This window comes from Apodemus sylvaticus, chromosome 19 (genome assembly GCF_947179515.1).
Source record: "Apodemus sylvaticus chromosome 19, mApoSyl1.1, whole genome shotgun sequence".
Classification (NCBI taxonomy): domain Eukaryota; kingdom Metazoa; phylum Chordata; class Mammalia; order Rodentia; family Muridae; genus Apodemus; species Apodemus sylvaticus.
Genome location: NC_067490.1, coordinates 1,751,540 through 1,768,215, shown reverse-complemented (window position 1 = coordinate 1,768,215; position 16,676 = coordinate 1,751,540). Strand labels below are relative to the sequence as shown.

The 16,676-nt window shown below is 50.9% G+C and overlaps 2 protein-coding genes across 2 annotated transcripts; one reads left to right on the top strand and one right to left on the bottom strand.

Annotated features, from left to right (window-relative positions):
* On the bottom strand, positions 1-7,407 carry LOC127670168 (mucin-like protein 3). Its single transcript, XM_052164502.1, has 3 exons — positions 7,326-7,407; positions 516-1,795; positions 1-147 (listed from the first exon to the last, which is right to left on the bottom strand). The coding sequence occupies exons 1-3, from the start codon at positions 7,405-7,407 to the stop codon at positions 1-3; spliced, it is 1,509 nt and encodes a 502-aa protein (XP_052020462.1).
* A 6,853-nt stretch (positions 7,408-14,260) lies between these two features.
* Positions 14,261-14,892, top strand: Sfta2 (surfactant associated 2). The gene is made up of 3 exons (XM_052162972.1): positions 14,261-14,318; positions 14,578-14,666; positions 14,806-14,892. The coding sequence occupies exons 1-3, from the start codon at positions 14,261-14,263 to the stop codon at positions 14,890-14,892; spliced, it is 234 nt and encodes a 77-aa protein (XP_052018932.1).
* The last annotated feature ends 1,784 nt before the right edge of the window (positions 14,893-16,676 follow it).

Here is a 16,676-nt window from a genome sequence, read left to right as displayed (position 1 = left end):
TCATGGTGGGGAAGGGATCTGGTTTGGTTTCAAATTCTGCTGCTCCATCAGGTAGACTGGGTAGGAATTACGGCCCCCTTTGTCCTCGGGCTCGGCGTCCTCTGAGTTCTGGGTCAGTACATGGCGTGCTCGTGATGCGCAGGAGACCTGAGGTGACAGACAGAGGAGTGAGACCGCTGCCAGTGGTTCGATTTCCTCAACCATCCTCAGGGCTTTTCTCCCTAATCCTATTCCTTTGTCTTTCTCCTTTTCCAAGATTCTATCCAAGCTTTGGTCCATATTCCAAACCTCAAATACAGAGACCCAGATTCCACCTACAACTCACTTCTGCCCTGGTCACCTTGTCTTTAGATCTCCACCTTCACGCCCAAGACTATTACAACTCCCCAAATTTCTCTCTCAGACCCATATTCCACGACAGCTCATTATTCTAATGCCTAATCATTCTTCAATCCCCAGTCTCTTGGGGATGTGCCTCATCCTTCCCACCCGACTCCAATCCCCACTGCCCTCACCAAAAAGATCAGGCCAAGGATAATCAGCAGAATAATCACAGCCAGGAGGATCACAATAACTATAGCCCACGCAGGGAACGAATTATTCTCCCCTCTCTCCCCAGCACCGTGGAGGCCTCCAGGTAAGCTGTGCGTGTTCTGCTGGGAGTGGTGAGCTTCTGAAGTGGTGGGTCCCAGGTCCACTCTGGATGTCAAAGAGCCAATGGCCCCTTGGTGCGAGGTCTCGGTTTTATGGAAATGAGAGGGAACCGTAGACGTGTCTTCTGTGGCATTGACTGGTCGTGTGGTCTCCAAGATTACTGATGTTTTTGCTGGAGTTCCTGTGGCCTTTACCGTCTTAGTGGCTACTGTGGTTTTCCTCTGGAATACTGTGGGATTCTCTGTGGCTTTCTCAGTGATTGATGTGGCCCCTACTGGGTATTTTGTGGATTTTGCTGAGACCTCTGTCATATTTTCACTGGCCGATGCGGTATGGTGTTCTACAGGAAGCCCCTGGGCTTGCGAGGTATTCTCACTAGCTGGCCCGGTCTTTCCTTCATGCTCAGTGGATGCCGACCGGGATCTTGTGGTCTTCTCCCTGGCTGATGTGACTTCTTTAATGTGCTCTGTACTTGTCTGGACAGACTTGTCTGAGGCAAATAGAGTTGTGTGATGTTTAGCTCCTGGTGTTGTTGGGGTCTTTGGAGTCTTGTATGAGGTCCTTGGGGCTTCTGTGGACTTTCCTGGGGAAGAACTGTTTTTAATAAGCTCTGAGTCAGGGGAAATTGTGGGCTTCCGTGAGGTGGTCCTTAGCCTGGAGCTGGTCTCTGTGGGAATCACTGGTGTACCAGATTTCCTCGTTACCCTGGTTCGACTTGTTGCAGACCTACAAGTTGTGCTTCTCCTGGGTGCTGAGGTCGGATGTCTTCCATCTGACAACTTGTCTGAGTTAGTGGATCCGGGCTCGTCAGCAGAGCGTTCATTCCGGGCCATTGGGTGTTTTCCTTGGCTGCTGAGATTCTTTCCCGAAGCCAGAGGCGTTTCATGATGGACAGTGGTGTTTCCGTAGTCTGCAGCTTTGGCGTTGTCTACAGGTTTGTGCTCTGGTTTGACAAGACGAGTGGTGTTGCACTGTTTTTTGGGCTTCTGGGTTGCTGTAAACTCAGGGAGGTCTGGAGGATCTTGCCCTGAGTTTTTGTAATCAGAAGGAGCTCTCTGAGTAAGACCCGGAGTAAGAAGGAGTAAATGATCGAATATTGAAGGTTCACCAGTCTTTTGAAGCTCTTGAACTGTGTTAGCACCTGTGGGGAGAGAAAGAGAGAGAGATAAATTTCCCTAATTTCTTGCCTGCCTCTGTACTAGGGTTCCCTAGACGCACAGTTGTCTGCTCAGGAAGGCTCATTAGAATATCACACTGTTCAATCCTATTCTTCCCTCTAGCTGCTGAACGTTTGCATAAACTGTACTTTCAGGGGGGGAAATGTCACCCCTCTCCTTCCCACGTCAACTCCTCAAATTTCCTCTCAGCCTTCTGGCATCTTTCATCTGTCATTGGTTGATATAATCACCTGTGGGCAGTGCTTAGACTCCTGCGGTCCTCTTATTGGCTGACACACTGTCAATCAAAACATCTTTACTTTCACCTTCCAATCACCTTCCACCTGCTTGTGTGCCTATTGAGAGTGACTTACCCACCACAAGATCCAACCAGAAGTTTTTCAGAGCTGGGGTTGACTGGTATTCTGTTGCTGGACATTCCTTTAGGGTTTATAAACTCATAGACTCGAACTCCCTTGCTTGAAAGAACTGAATGGAATTGAATCCATATCAGAACTGTTTGTCTTTCTGTAACATCCTAGGTCTGACCCAAACGTGACCTGATGTGAGAAACTCAGAGACAAACTCCTGGCTGAACTTCTCAAACCGAGAGGTTTGATGGAAGAGAGTTGGGGAGAAAGGCAGGAAACTTCCATCCTGGTGACAGTTTGGTCTGAGTGGGGGAGGTTGATACAGTAGGTCAGCCTGTGTTGTCTCCTATTGGGTCCCCTTCTTTGTAAACAGTCTGGGAATAGATGAGGGTGACTTCTTTTGACAGAAAGGTCCCTCCTTGCAGGTCCTAACAGTGGTGAGCCAGGCAGCTGGATTGTGGGAGGGTTCTGTTTATGGACAGGGCAGGAAGGAAAACAACCTTATCAGTGGGTAGATATGGACCTTAATTCAATGAAATTAAAAACCACCTGGATAGGGACAGAGGATGTGTTTCTGAATCTGGCCCTAAGATGAGAGCTGGGAGGTTGCTAGGACTTGTAACTGAGACTGTCAGCACTGTCGACTCAAGGTGGCACCCAGAATCTGGACCCATTCCCAGTCGTGAGAAGCTGAGGCCCACCCACCTTTCCACGGATGGGAACGAGGCTGGGTATTCAGTCCTAGAGAGAACCTTGGTCAGAGCAGACAGGGGCTTGAAGAGCATAGAGAAGCCGGCGCCCCAGTGGGGAACTGAGTTTACAGGCGCCAGAGGAAGAAGGTTCCTGTCACTCCCTTCTCCTCTTCCCTGGACAGCAGTTTCCTCTCAGTGGTTGGGAGCACCATTGTCCAGGTGCCAGAGTAAATCTAGGCTGCCACCAAAGGAGTTAAATGCCAACTTGGCACTGCCGGGAGGTGATGGAACCTTTAGTGGATGAAGTTGGGTCACTGGAGCAGGCCTTGAAGGGACTGTTAGGATGCCAGTTTCTTTCTTGGCTTTACTCTTGATCAATCAGTGAATGGTTTCACCCACCCATACATTGCTACCTGAATGGACTGCACTAAGGCCAACTGTCATGTATACAATCATCAAAAACTATGACCTCAAACAAAACTTCCGTCGTCTTGGGGCTGGAGAGATGGCTCAGCGGTTAAGAGCACTGACTGCTCTTCAGAGGTTCTGAGTTCAAATCCCAGAAACCACATGGTGCTTCACAACCATCCGTAATTTGATCTGATGCCCTCTTCTGGTGTATTTGAAGAGAGCAATGGAGTACTTACAGCTGGATCAAACAGAGATCCTGAATTCAATTCCCAGCAACCACATGATGGCTCACAACAATCTGTAAAGCTACAGTGTACTCATATACATAAAATAAATAAATTAAAAAAAAACTTCTGTCTTCAGAGATCAATAATCTCAGGTATTTTGTACAGTTACAGAAAGCTAACACAGTAGGCCAGGCACTTGATTTCTTCCTAGAGACATTCTTTCGTGATTGGGCTTCCAGACCTCACCAGGCTCTTAGAAGCTGTGAGTCCCTTCCATTTTTCTTTTAAAGATTTATTTATTATATTTAAGTACACTGTAGCTGTCCTCAGACACTCCAAAAGAGGGCGTCAGATCTCATTACAGATGGTTGTAAGCCACCATGTGGTTGCTGGGATTTGAACTCAGGACCTTTGGAAGAGCAATCGGCACCCTTAACCACTGAGCCATCTCTCTAGCCCTCTCCATTTTTCAATCTATGAAACTAGAATCTTACAGAAAAAGTGACCGGCCCTTATCAATAGCACTGGTAACTTTCATTGAGCATTTCCCTTAAGCCTCATCTATTTGTCTCAAGAACCTCCTGAGGGTGAGAGCTATTTTCCGTATTTTCTGTTGTCCCAGCTTTACACCCAAGGAAACAAGGTTCAGAGTGGCTAGGTCATCTCAGGGACACCCAGCAAGTGAGAGGTGGAGTCAGAGCATATGGGCTAGCCCCGTCTCTTAAGGAGGGAAGGGCACTGCTGCGGTGTCTGAAGTATGTTGCTTACATATTTATTTAATCCTTTTTACAAGCCCATGATGTGGGATATATATATTTATCCAACATGATAAAACTCTCAAGAGGACAAATGAGCCAGCCGTGAAATCCAGGGAATTCCATCGGCCTTGCAGAATCGAGGGTTAGGGTTAGGGTTAAAGGTTGAAGTCCACACTTTGCCCCCATCAACTTTGTCCTCCCTGAGGACACATCAAAGCTTGGAAGCTCAGAACAGCAGCTTCCCTGTAACAGCTTCGTAAAAACTGAATGGTCAGAAGAAACAGTAATTTGAGACGGTTGAAGAGACATTAGAATGCCCACTGCCTTCCACTAAGCACATTAAGGAAAAAAGAAGAGAAAAACAAACAACAAATATATTTGTGACTCCTAAAGGTTGGGAGACCCAGGAGCGACATCTCCTGTGTTAACTAAGTGATGTCTCAAGATAAACAAGCAGAAGGAAGAGGGCTGGCCTCAAGTCTGGGGTGGATGTCAACTGCCGTTTTTATTATTAACTAATTGATTAAGTAGTTCTCACGGAGCCCAGGATGGACCTGAAGTTGCTATGTAAACCAGGATGACTGACCTTGAACTTTTGATCCTCCTGCAATTACCTCGATGGTGTTAAGATCCCAGGTGTGCACCGTCACGGTGCTGGGAGCTTTGAGCACACTTGACAAGAACTGTAGCCACATCCCCAGCCCCTGCCTGAGCTTCCCTGCGGTGATTTCATCTGTGCGCATGATTTAAGGCTGAGTACAGGCTCTGGAGCAACTTACCTACCTGCCTCTGGGGACCAACGCGTACCGAGGACAGACGCTGAGCCACACCACAAGAGTGTTCCAGGGCCGTCACCCACCCTGGGTGACCTCTTCTCTCCCTCCCTTGACTTCTCTCTCTGCTGAACACAGACCCCCACACCCCATCCCTTGTTCTGCTCAGTTAGCATCTCACTCAGATGGACCTGTGTACCCGGATCTTCTCCCTGCATCCTGCCCCTGGTCCCCTCCGCGATGCCCCAAGGAGCTCCACACCCCTCTGCATCCCGCATCCCGCCTTCTATCCTGATGCAAATCTCCAGGCAACTATAGTGAGCTTTCTCCCCTGGGCCCCTACGGATATCTTCTGCTTGTTCAGCAGCTCGACACCAGGCTGACACAAAGGAGAAAGGGGTGGGGGTGGGGGAAGCTGATACTGGCTTCAGGTCCTGAGTAGGAGCACCGACATCAGGTCGGGATGCTAACAGAGCTCCCTGTGGAGGGCTGTCAGAGGCTCTGAGAGAGTCTCCTCAGCTCCTACCCCTTTCATTCCGATTGGACCCCAGCGAGACCCTGCTCGGGGTAGGAGCCTCCACCTAGTTCCACCCCTTATCTCTGTTAGAGATGTGGGAACTCTGCTTTCCTGTCTACCCGATGGAGAGCCTCCTCTAGACGCCTCCGCCCCTTCACTGTTCCCTTGCATTTGGCGTCTCTGCTCCCTGGCGCTGTCACAGCACCGTCTGTTAACTAAGTGAACAGATTTAGCAATGCCGCCTCCTCCCTTAGTATCTGCCATGGCAAACTTCTTTCCTTTTTCTTTTTTCCCCCCTTCTTTTTCTTTTTACACAGAGGACGACACGGGACCCCGCCCCTGCACCGGCAGCCCGCAGAAAGCGGGCGAGCCGGGCGCATGGAGCGGATCCCACGGGCGCCCAGACGGGGGTCTCGACATCCCCCTCCCCATCCCGGACAGCAGGCTCGGAGCGGCGGCAGCGGGAGGGGACGTTGAGTCTGAGGGAGCAGGATGAGGAGGGACCTGGAAGCTCTCCCTAACGAACGACTTCCCTATGGGTCCCTCCGATGGGGTCGGGGCGGGGGGGGGGCGGAAGGGCGACCCCCCGGGGGGACCTTTAAACCTCCGCGCTGGAATGCTACAGCTTGGTACCTGGACAGAAGCAGAGCGGACACGCGAGCCCAGAAAGCGGGACGGGGCGGGACAGACAAGCCCACCGCGGCCCGACCTACAGGAGACAACGCTCTGGCCACATAGAGTAAAGCCGGAGCCAGCTGGGAGGTGGGAGTTCCGGAAGGCCCACACTTTTCTTATCTATCCCATCATATGGGGAGAGCACCTCATCGAACTGCCACGAGGGCTAAATGAATAAGCTTGGGCAAAGCCCCAAGAACCATCACGCTTGGTGTGGAGCGGGATGCACCCCAGTTCCTGGCAGCATCCTTCCGGCCTTACCATTGATGAGTGAGTGACTTGGCTGTGTCAAATGGAGGAGCCAGGTCAGCAAAGAACCTTCTGAAGCCCTCCCATGCCCCTGTCCCACAGAGCTTGCCCCTTTCGGCTGTGTGGCTTTGGGCAAGTTCTCTGTACATCTCCAAGTGTAACTCCTCTACTGGAAGATGGACGTCCTTGACCCTCTGTGGGATATTAAGGAGAGGATGGGAGATAACTACCATGAGCATCGGTGAGCTCCCGACATGTGAGCGCCCAGTGTGTGCGGTGAGCTCCCGACATGTGAGCGCCCAGTGTGTGCGGTGAGCTCCCGACATGTCAGTGCCCAGTGTGTGCGGTGAGCTCCCGACATGTGAGTGCCCAGTGTGTGCGGTGAGCTCCCGACATGTGAGTGCCCAGTGTGTGCGGTGAGCTCCCGACATGTGAGTGCCCAGTGTGTGCGGTGAGCTCCCGACATGTGAGTGCCCAGTGTGTGCGGTGAGCTCCCGACATGTGAGTGCCCAGTGTGTGCTAGCTCCTGACATGTGAGTGCCCGGTGTGTGCTAGCTCCTTCTCCTGCTCCCTAGGACTAACAGCCCACACGGTGTCTTTCTGCAAGCTTGAAGCTCTTGGCAGGTATAGCCCCTCAGACCAGGTCTCAATAGAAACAGCAGGATGGCGAGTCCTCCCTGTATGTCATGAGTACATGGGGCATCCCCTCACGGCCATCCATGCTTCTTGCCTCATTCATTTCTGTGAGTGGCCATCCAGACAGATCAATACTGAGAAACAAGCCCTTTGTGATTTGTAACCCTTCCCCCCACCCCCATATAGCGGTGACCCTTTTACCTACCTGCCTCCCAAGAAGCAGAAAGGAAGAGGAGGCAGATGAGGAAGCCAAAAGTAGAACAGAGGCCACTGGTCGGCTGAGCCATGTCAGAGCTGGGAAGCTGCTCAGGGACCACGGGCCAGGGACCCTTCATCTTATAAGGGGTCAGATTTGACGTCATGGGGGCTGGGGCTACTCTGGACTAAGCCCTAAGCAAATGGAGCTGCCCCACCCCACAGGGGTGCCCTGATAATGGGAGACCGCAGCTATGTCATGGAGCTAGGTACCTGGGTTCCACCAAAGGGGTGGAATCTGGGGACACAGAAAGGAGCTGGGTGGGGTACCCACTGAGCCTCCTGATCCAGCCCTTGCAGAAGAAAGGGCTAGTACTGGGTGGCCTGCAGGCTCTGAGCCAATGTCCATGTTCTAGAAGGACTGGACAGAGCGCTGGACAGGTCTGGGCTCTGGGAGGAGGTGTACACTCACCCTCCTGTGTCTCTGGCGTCATCCAGATCCACACCCCTTACTCACACATGGTCACACTTTCTGCCTTGGGTGGAGCTGTCTCCAGGACCAGGTGAAAGGGCAGGGACTGAGGCAGCCCTCACATGGCCCGCCACACACCAACAGGTGCTATGCTAGGTGCTTTCAGATGTGTAAGATGGTAGGATAGGCTGTGGGGGCACCTGAGGCAGTGGCAGGGACAAGACAGGCAGGGGACCCTTGGACTGACATCACATGTCTAACCTATTGGACATTTGTCCTTTCTCTTCCTCCTGTATCATCCCAGCGTAGCAGCTAACTTGATCTCAAAGCTACATTTCCCCTGCTCAGAATGAAGACTCCTATAGAATATGGATGCCTATAGGATATGAACTCACTCTAATAGATGTGGATCTCTTATAGAATGTGGACCTCCTATAGAATGTGGATGCCTATAGCATGTGAACTCACTCTTACAGAATATGGATCTCTTATAGAATGTGGACTCATATAGAATGTGGACCCCCTGCTGGGCATGGTGGCGCATGCCTGTAATCCCAGTACTTGGGAGGCAGAGGCAGGCGGATTTCTGAGTTCGAGGCCAGCCTGGTCTACAGAGTGAATTTCAGGACAACCATGGCTACACTGAGAAACCCTGACTCAAAAAAACAAAACAAAACAAAAAATAGAATGTGGGCCCCTATAAAATGTGGACTTCTGTAGAATCTTGCCTCCTATAGAATGTGGAGCTCCTATAGAATATGAACCTTCTATAGACTATAGAGCTATTATATAGTGTAGAGCTCTTATTAGAATGTGGACCTCCTATAGAATGTGGACTTCTGTAGAATCTGGCCTCCTATAGAATGTGGAGCTCTTATAGAATGTGGACCTCCAGCCGGGCAGCAGTGGCACACGCCTTTAATTCCAGCACTTGGGGGGAGAGGCAGGCAGATTTCTGAGTTCGAGGTCAGCCTGGTCTACAGAGTGAGTTCCAGGACAGCCAGGGCTATACAGAGAAACCCTGCCTCAAAAAAACAAATAAAGTAAAATAAAATTAAAAATTAAAATAGAATGTGGACCTCCTATAGAATGTAGACTTCTATAGAATTTGGCCTCCTGAAGAATCTGGCCTCCTATAGAATGTGGAGCTCTTGTAGAATGTGGACTTCTGTAGAATCTGGCCTCCTTACTATAGAATGTGGAGCTCCTATAGAATGTTAACCTCCTATACAACATCTTTGTCTCCCTCACATCCATAGCCCCAGCATCTGGGACAGTGCACAACATACAGGTGAGTCTCCTGGGTGGGTTGTAAGTAGGGCTGCTGTTTCCTGAGGGAACGGGGTCACAAGAGGATGAGGAGATCCTCAGGGAATGCAGGAGCTATGGCAACTGGAACGCACAAGGACTCAGCCTGTCGTGGCAGTGCCTACACCCTTAGGCAGGGCTGGGTGGCGAAAGAAGGGGAAAGGAGACCAACTGTCCATTAGCTCAATTAATGGGAGATTAATGAGCCTCCGTAGTTGGGCGGAAGACTGATGGCTCAGAACTGGCGGCCTGTAGAACAGACAGTGCAGCCTGCAGGATGAAGAAACTGAGGCAGGCTCCATCTGGGCTTAAAAATAACTGACAACGCCCCCTTTATTAAAGATTTATTTATTTTATGTATATGAGTACACTGCTGCTCTCTTCAGACACACCAGAGGAGGGCATCAGATCCCATTACAGATGGTTGTGAGCCACCATGTGGTTGCTGGGAATTGAACTCAGGACCTCTGGAAGAGCAGCCAGTGTTCGTAACCTCTGAGCCATCTCTCCAGCCCAACAACTTTCTTTTCTGCTGCTTTCTTTTCTACTCGTCTTCTGTACCACCTTTCCTCTTTGGTCCCTAATCCCAAAGACACTGGTTCTCTGCAGAGAGGGGCAGTTTTGCCTCCCCGGGAGAGATGTCGCAATTCCAGGAGCTATTCTTGTCCCAGAGTGGTGATGTGTGCCACAGGAAGACTGGAGACACGCCTGGCTGTCTGTGTGGCTCGGGCACCTCCTGAGTAGAACAACCGTCTGCCTGATACGTCAGTAGTGCTGAGGGTAAGGATTTCTTGGAATAAGCTCCTTGTGAACTGTTTACTGTTACACTCCGTAGACCCTCTTCCCGCTCTTCAGCACACTCACAGAAGACTCTGGTGTCTAGAGAGAAGGAACCTGAGGCAGGTGGAGGCTGGTAGCCTCTTGGATTTTAAAAATAACTTATTGTTGTTCTTTTAAGGTGTCTGTTTGTTTTTATGCATATGGGTTCTTGGCCCACATGTGTGTCTGTGTACCACCTTTGTGCAGTTCCAATGGAGGCCAAAATAAAGAGTTTGAGCCCTGAAACTGGAGTTACAGAGAGTTGTGAGCTAATCATGTGGGTGCTGGGAATTAAACCCTGGTCCTCTTGGGGAGCAGGTAGTGTTCTCGACCTTGCCAGCCCTATCCTTAATTTATTTTTTAATGTTTTTTTGTTTTGCTTTACTAAATTCATTGTCTGTGTGTCTGTCTCTGTCTTTATCTCTCTGTCTCTCTCTACCTCTGTCTCTCTCGGACTGTTTCTGTCTCTCTGTTTTGAAACAAGGTGTCCTGTACTCCAAACTGAACTTGATTTTGCTATGTAGCTGAGGATGACCTTGAACTATAACCTTTCCTTGTGCCCCTCCCATGTGCTGGGAGAATGGGCATGTGCCACCATGCCTGGCCCAAGATGAATTCTTACAAGAAAGAGGTGGATTTCTCTGCGCTGGAGGCAGTGGTTGCAGTCACAGGGTCCTCCTGATGTCTGATGGCTGAGCCTGTGTGTATGAAGACACCTCGCCTGTGAGAACAGATGAGGTCAACAGTGCCAGCTTGTTCTTTCCAGATGCGGGCAGGAGAGCCTGGCACCAGGGACTTGCCCAAGCTATACCTTGGAGCAGAGACCTGACTTTGCTCAGTGTCTACTTAGCCATAAAGCCTATAATACGTGGGAGAGCAGTGGAAGGGAACTGCCCATCACCCTTCTGGAGTGGCCTGAGGAACATCACAGAGCAGGTGGGGCATCCTCACCTGCTGTGAAGGAAGTTGGGTGGGGGGCAATCCTGTGTGGTCAGAATCCAGCAGAGGAAAGAGGCTCCTTCAGCAGGGAAGCGTCGTGGGTTAAAGAGCTTGACTGATATTTAGGGAAGAAGGGGTTTGAGGGGTGAGGGATGAAGGTTCTAATGGACCCCTCTTTGACAGAATAGAGATGGTCCTGCCATCCCTAAAGAGTATCTTCTGGTTGTGGGACATCACCCCACTGTCCCACTAACTCTCGCTGGGAGCCGAACCCAGGGAACACAGGGCTTTGTGCTTGCTAGGCAATGTACCTATGGCTGAGCTAAGAACCAACTCTTCTTGGTTTTTCTGTCTTGTGTTGTTTGTTTTGCTTTGTCTTCTTCAGCTAGCTGGAGCTGGCTGGGCCAGTAAGAATGACTGTTGTTCGTTCTTCGGGTTAGCAACGAAAGCCACCGCCACCCTGGGTACCAGGTCTATAAAAGATAGAGGTTGAGGGAGTTATGAAATGGGACCCGTCACCTGTGATGCCAGGCGTGGCTGCAGCTGCTTGAAAGAAGTCCATTGGGTCAGCATCATGGCTACTGCTACCACCTCAGCATCATGGCTACTGCTACCACCTCAGCATCATGGCTACTGCTACCACCACAGCATCCACCGCCACTGGCATTTCTGCCTTTGCTGCTGCAGGTGAGAGGAAAGGGTAGCTGGCTCTCAAGGACTGTGGGTATTTTTTACAAGTCTTACTTTGCCCGCCCAGAGAAGTCTAGGGCACAGATAAAGAGAACCATCCTCACAAGACAGAGATCCTGTGGGCAACGGCTGGCTGTGCCTGTGTGAGCCTCACTCCGCATCACTTTAACTTCGGTGGTTTTCCTCTTCCTTTTGGGGATTTCTATGTCAAACTGGGTCACAAGAGCTGCTTGAGGGATCGATAGCACTGGCTGTGAGTGCGCCCTGAGCCTTCCCTCTATGCATGAGAAAAATGCTCAGAGACATAGGGTCCCTTCCTGCAGTAGGGTACTAGAGGTAGTGCCAGCCCCACTCAGTGACTGACAGCTCTCTTCTCACTATTCTGTGGGTCAGGGAAACCTCCGACCCCCGAGAAGCCACCTGTTGAAACTGGTTTCACTGAGGGAGGGTGACCGAGACCCAGGAGCCTGGGAAGGAGCCACTGGGGCCAGTCAAAGAGGACGACGCTCTCGGCCATTTCAACCCCACACCTCATGAGCATCGCTGGCCAGCAGCCTAATGGAGGCAATGTAAGGGGTCACGGCTGCACCCCAAACGTATCTCCCTCAGAACTGTCAAGTCTGTGAGATAAAAAAAATGGGTAGGATGGGCTGATCCTGGGACCTGGGGGCCAGCCACCCAGTTCTAGGCTCTCTCCATGGGGTACTGCCTCCTGTGATGGTACAGGACAGAGCAATAGCAGCAGGGAGTAACAGGAGACTGCTTGCTCGGCGCTATTAATTATACTGCATATGTATGTGCTTCACATGTATGTGCTTCACGTGTATGTGCTTCACGTGTATGTGCTTCACGTGTATGTGCTTCACGTGTATGTGTTTCATGTGTATGTGTTTCATGTGTATGTGCTTCACGTGTATGTGTTTCATGTGTATGTGTTTCATGTGTATGTGCTTCACATGTATATGCTTTACATGCATGTGCTTCACATGTATGTGTTTCATGTGTTTGTGCTTCACATGTATATGCTTCATGTGTTTGTGTTTCATGTGTATGCGCTTCATATGTATGCGCTTCACATATATGTGCTTCACATGTACGTGATTCACATGTATGTGCTTCATGTGTTTGTGCTTCCTGTTTATGTGCTCATGTGAGGTAGAGGCTAGCACTCCCATTTCCCCCATGAGTCAGCTACCTCTGTGAAGAGTGTGCCCATCTCACCAGATGGCAGTGGTGGTCAGCATCTACCATGTATAGGTACATTGGTGCTGACCTACACTTTTTTTTTTTTTTTTGAGACAGGGTTTCTCTGTGTAGCCCTGGCTGTCCTGGAACTCACTCTGTAGACCAGGCTAGCCTCAAACTCAGAAATCCACCTGCCTCTGCCTCCCAAGTGCTGGGATTAAAGGTGTGCGCTACCACTGCCCGGCTGACCCACACTTTTAATCCCAGCATTCCAGAGGCAGAGGCAGGAGGATTTCTGTGAGTTCTAGTCCAGCCTGGCCTACAGAGCGAGTTCTAGGATGGCAAAGGCTACACAGAGAAACCCTGTCTTGAAACAAAACAGAATAAAAATTATTATTGAGTTCAAAGTGTTTGGCATACAAGCGAGAGGGCCTGAGTTCATCTCTAACACTTATGTAAAAGGTCTGGCATCGGGGCTGGAGAGATGGCCCAGGTGGTTAAGAGCTCTCGTTGATCTTCCAAAGGACACAGGTTCAATTCCCAGCACCCATATGGTAGCTCATAACCATCTATAAATTTGTTTCTAGGGGATCTGATGCTTTCTTCTGGTCTCTGTGACCACTGCACACATGTGGTGCACATACATGTACGCAGGCTCAGCACTCACCCACATAAAATAAAAATAAGGGGCTGGGGAGATGGCTCAGCGGTTAAGAGCACTGAATGCTCTTCCAGAGGTCCTGAGTCCAATTCCCAGCAACCACATGGTGGCTCACAACCATCAGTAATGGGATCCCACGCCCTCTTCTGGTGTGTCTGAAGACAGCAACAGTGTACTTACATATAACAATAAATCTTTAAGCCGGGCGGTGGTGGTGCAGTTCTGTAATCCCAGCACTCTGGGAGGCAGAGGCAGGCGGATTTCTGAGTTTGAGGCCAGCCTGGTCTACAGAGTGAGTTCCAGGACAGCCAGGGCTATACAGAGAAACCCTGTCTCGAAAAAAAAACCAAATCCAAAAAAACCAAAAAAAAAAAAAAATCTTAAAAAAAATTAAAATAAAATCTCAAAGATGGAAGTGCCCTGCTGCCTGGAAAGCCTGAGCCTGGGACGTTAAGATATCTCTTGCCTGCGGAAGGAGCTGGGCCTCATCCACCCCTCCCTAGAGCCCACATTCCAGCGCCCTTCCCTGGCAGGAATGATGACAGCTAGGAACAGTTAATCATTAATCCCTCAAGAACCACTGAAGGACCCAGGCATAGGTGGGGCCCAGATACCTGTAGGAGCCCCCCCTTTGTTCTGCCTCTTTTTCAAGCACCTTCTCCTTCTGCAGGTCTGAAGCACACTAGGGTGGAGGGCACCCTCCAAATCGCCCAGGAGTTAGTGAGTGGCCCTCTCCAGGGTCATGGGAACTGCTCTGGGGAAACTGGAAAATCCAGCTGTCATGCTCTCTTGGTGCCCCCAACACTGGTGCTGAGGACCCAGAGGAGAGCGTCCATTTTCACATCTCTTCTGGAGAAGTGAGGTGGCCACAATGGAGTCTTCGATGTGCCTCTTCCTCCTCCTGGCCCTCCTCAGCAGCTCACACGCAGGTGAGGCTGGAGGGTGGACACCTAGGTCCCTGACATGAACAGGGGAGAGGAGGAGAGGCCATTCCTTGGTTCTGAGTGCCTGTTCTGGGAGTTGATGAGACAGCAGTGGAGGAAAGGAAGTCTGGAAGGGAAATGAGACCTGTTTTCTCCCTCCTCCCCCACCCCCAGAAGGGGTAACATGACCCTGACTGTAGGGTCCTGAGCCATGGTTTTTTTTTTTTTTTTTTTTTTTTTTTTTTTTTTTTTTTTTTGTTCCCAGGTTCAAAGGTGACTTTGCAAGTAAAGCTAACTGAGGCTTTTCAGGCTAAGACCTCCCAGGACTCCTGCGCTCTGGACACACTCCAAAAGGTAGTTTTTAGGAAGCGGGGTGGGGGTGATGCTGCGTGCTTCTCTGGACGCCTGCAGGTCTCTGCTGGGGGCTGGCTGAGTCAAGCAGGTGTGGGGAACCATCTTAGACCTCACCCTCCACTCATTTTTTGTTCCCCAGATCTGCCTCCTCCTCCACCTCCCAGCAGGGACCAACGTCACCCTTCATCATAAAGGGCCGCCACACCACCTCACCTGCAGAGCCTGAGAGCGGCTAAGCCCGTGTGGACCTGGAACATTCAGCTGTGGGGGAATGAGCAGGCCTGACCTGGCAGGCCCCTGCCCTGCTGCCGGCTAATAAACATGTGGAATTCAGTGATTTCATTCTGTGTGTCCAGCGGGTCCGTGAGCACAGGGCAGACAGGAAAAGGGAGCTGCATGGCAGGGTCTCAGACTGATTCCTCCTGTTCCCTGAGCAGGGGTGCCAATTGACTCTCCCTCTACACCACAGAGGCCTGGAATATAAGTGAAGTCACTCCAGACAGACAGACATGCATGTGTCCTCAGGCGCGTGCGCTCACACACACACACCTGTGAGTCACACACCTGCCCCTCCAGCTTATTTTTTTTTTAAAGATCTACTTATTTGTTATATGTAAGTACACTGTAGCTGTCTTCAGATGCCCCAGAAGAGAGCATCAGATCTTATTACAGATGGTGCCACCATGTGGTTGCTGGGATCTGAACTCAGGACCTTTGGAAGAGCAGTCAGTGTTCTTACCGCCGAGCCATCTCTCCAGGCTGTCTAGCTGAGCTCTTTGGAGCACCCATGCCGCTGCATGTCTCTGTGCTCCTGGCTTTCCCCACGTGCTGCCTGTAGCAATCCTGAGTGCTCTGTAACAGGCTTCACTCTCATCTTCTAGTGAGGGTCGTTCTCCCGAGGACCAACAGCAGCCAGCCAAGAAACCAGGTACCATACAGTGTCTTGGTTTAAGCAGGATTTCAATTGCAGCCCCAGGGTCCTGTGTGGCCTGCATGGCTTGTTAGGGTGGAAAGCTGGGTAGAGAGAGCTCAGAGGACAGTGAGGGGTTCAGCTGAGAAGTGGCCAATAGGTCCCCCTCCCCCATGCTTCAGGGAGGCAGCTGTTAGAGGAGTGCATGGCACCTGTCCACGTGGACACAGTGTGATCCACCTGTGATCACAGATGTCCAAGACAAAGGGTCGATCCTCTCAAAGCTTCTATTCACCCACAAGACGGGGATGGGGGCAATGCCTGCCTCCTCTGACTCCTCTGAGAACAATATGGGTAAACTCGGGAGAGATGTGCCACAGGTCCTGTCATTTGGGACACATGACAGGTGGGCACATCTGGGACAGACTGATGCAGAGAAGGGACCCAGTCTTACCAGTTCAAATCCTCTTGAGAATGCAGAGTCCTCTTCCTATTTTTACCTGACTACGGAGCTCAGCTTAAAGGACACATACCCTTAGTTCCAGTGTTCCAGAGGCAGGCAGATCTCTGAGTTCTAGTCTAGCCTGCTCTAGGGAGTGAGTTTCAGGATAGTCAGGACTACATAGTGAGACTCAGTGTCAAAAAGCAAATTATCTTGGCTTCTCACTGAGTAAATCTTTTTTTCGGTTTTTCGAGACAGGGTTTCTCTGTATAGCCCTGGCTGTCCTGGAACTCACTCTGTAGACCAGGCTGGCCTTGAACTCAGAAATCCGCCTGCCTCTGCCTCCCAGAGTGCTGGGATTACAGGCGTGCGCCACCACCACCGGGCCCTGGAGGTGAAAGGTGCCTGGAAATCTGGTGGAGGCCGCTAGAGGCCAGCCAGCAGGGTCAGGGGTTCTGTCTCGGGGTCAGAAGACTTTGTTGGATCCTGGTACCCTGAAGGTTGTCTGCTGTTTGTTCAGAACCCACATGGCTACTGCTGAGGTAACAGGACTAATGACCTCTCTGCCCATACCCCTTCCTCTACCCAGGTCTCCCGACTCCAGGCATCCCAACCCTCACCCTCTTTTGTGTGCAGATCTCTCCCCTGGCTTGGCTGA

What these genes read in the sequence shown, in the direction of transcription:
- LOC127670168 (XM_052164502.1), bottom strand. Translation starts at nt 7,407, where the DNA reads ATGGCTCAGCCGACCAGTGGCCTCTGTTCTACTTTTGGCTTCCTCATC. An exon ending in TTCTGCTTCTTGGGAGGCAG is followed by an intron (nt 1,796 to 7,325) that starts GTAGGTAAAAGG and finishes CTCTCCCCACAG; the next exon opens with GTGCTAACACAGTTCAAGAG. An exon ending in TCCTTGGCCTGATCTTTTTG is followed by an intron (nt 148 to 515) that starts GTGAGGGCAGTG and finishes CTGTCACCTCAG; the next exon opens with GTCTCCTGCGCATCACGAGC.
- Sfta2 (XM_052162972.1), top strand. Translation starts at nt 14,261, where the DNA reads ATGGAGTCTTCGATGTGCCTCTTCCTCCTCCTGGCCCTCCTCAGCAGC. An exon ending in CCTCAGCAGCTCACACGCAG is followed by an intron (nt 14,319 to 14,577) that starts GTGAGGCTGGAG and finishes TTTTGTTCCCAG; the next exon opens with GTTCAAAGGTGACTTTGCAA. An exon ending in CTCTGGACACACTCCAAAAG is followed by an intron (nt 14,667 to 14,805) that starts GTAGTTTTTAGG and finishes TTTGTTCCCCAG; the next exon opens with ATCTGCCTCCTCCTCCACCT.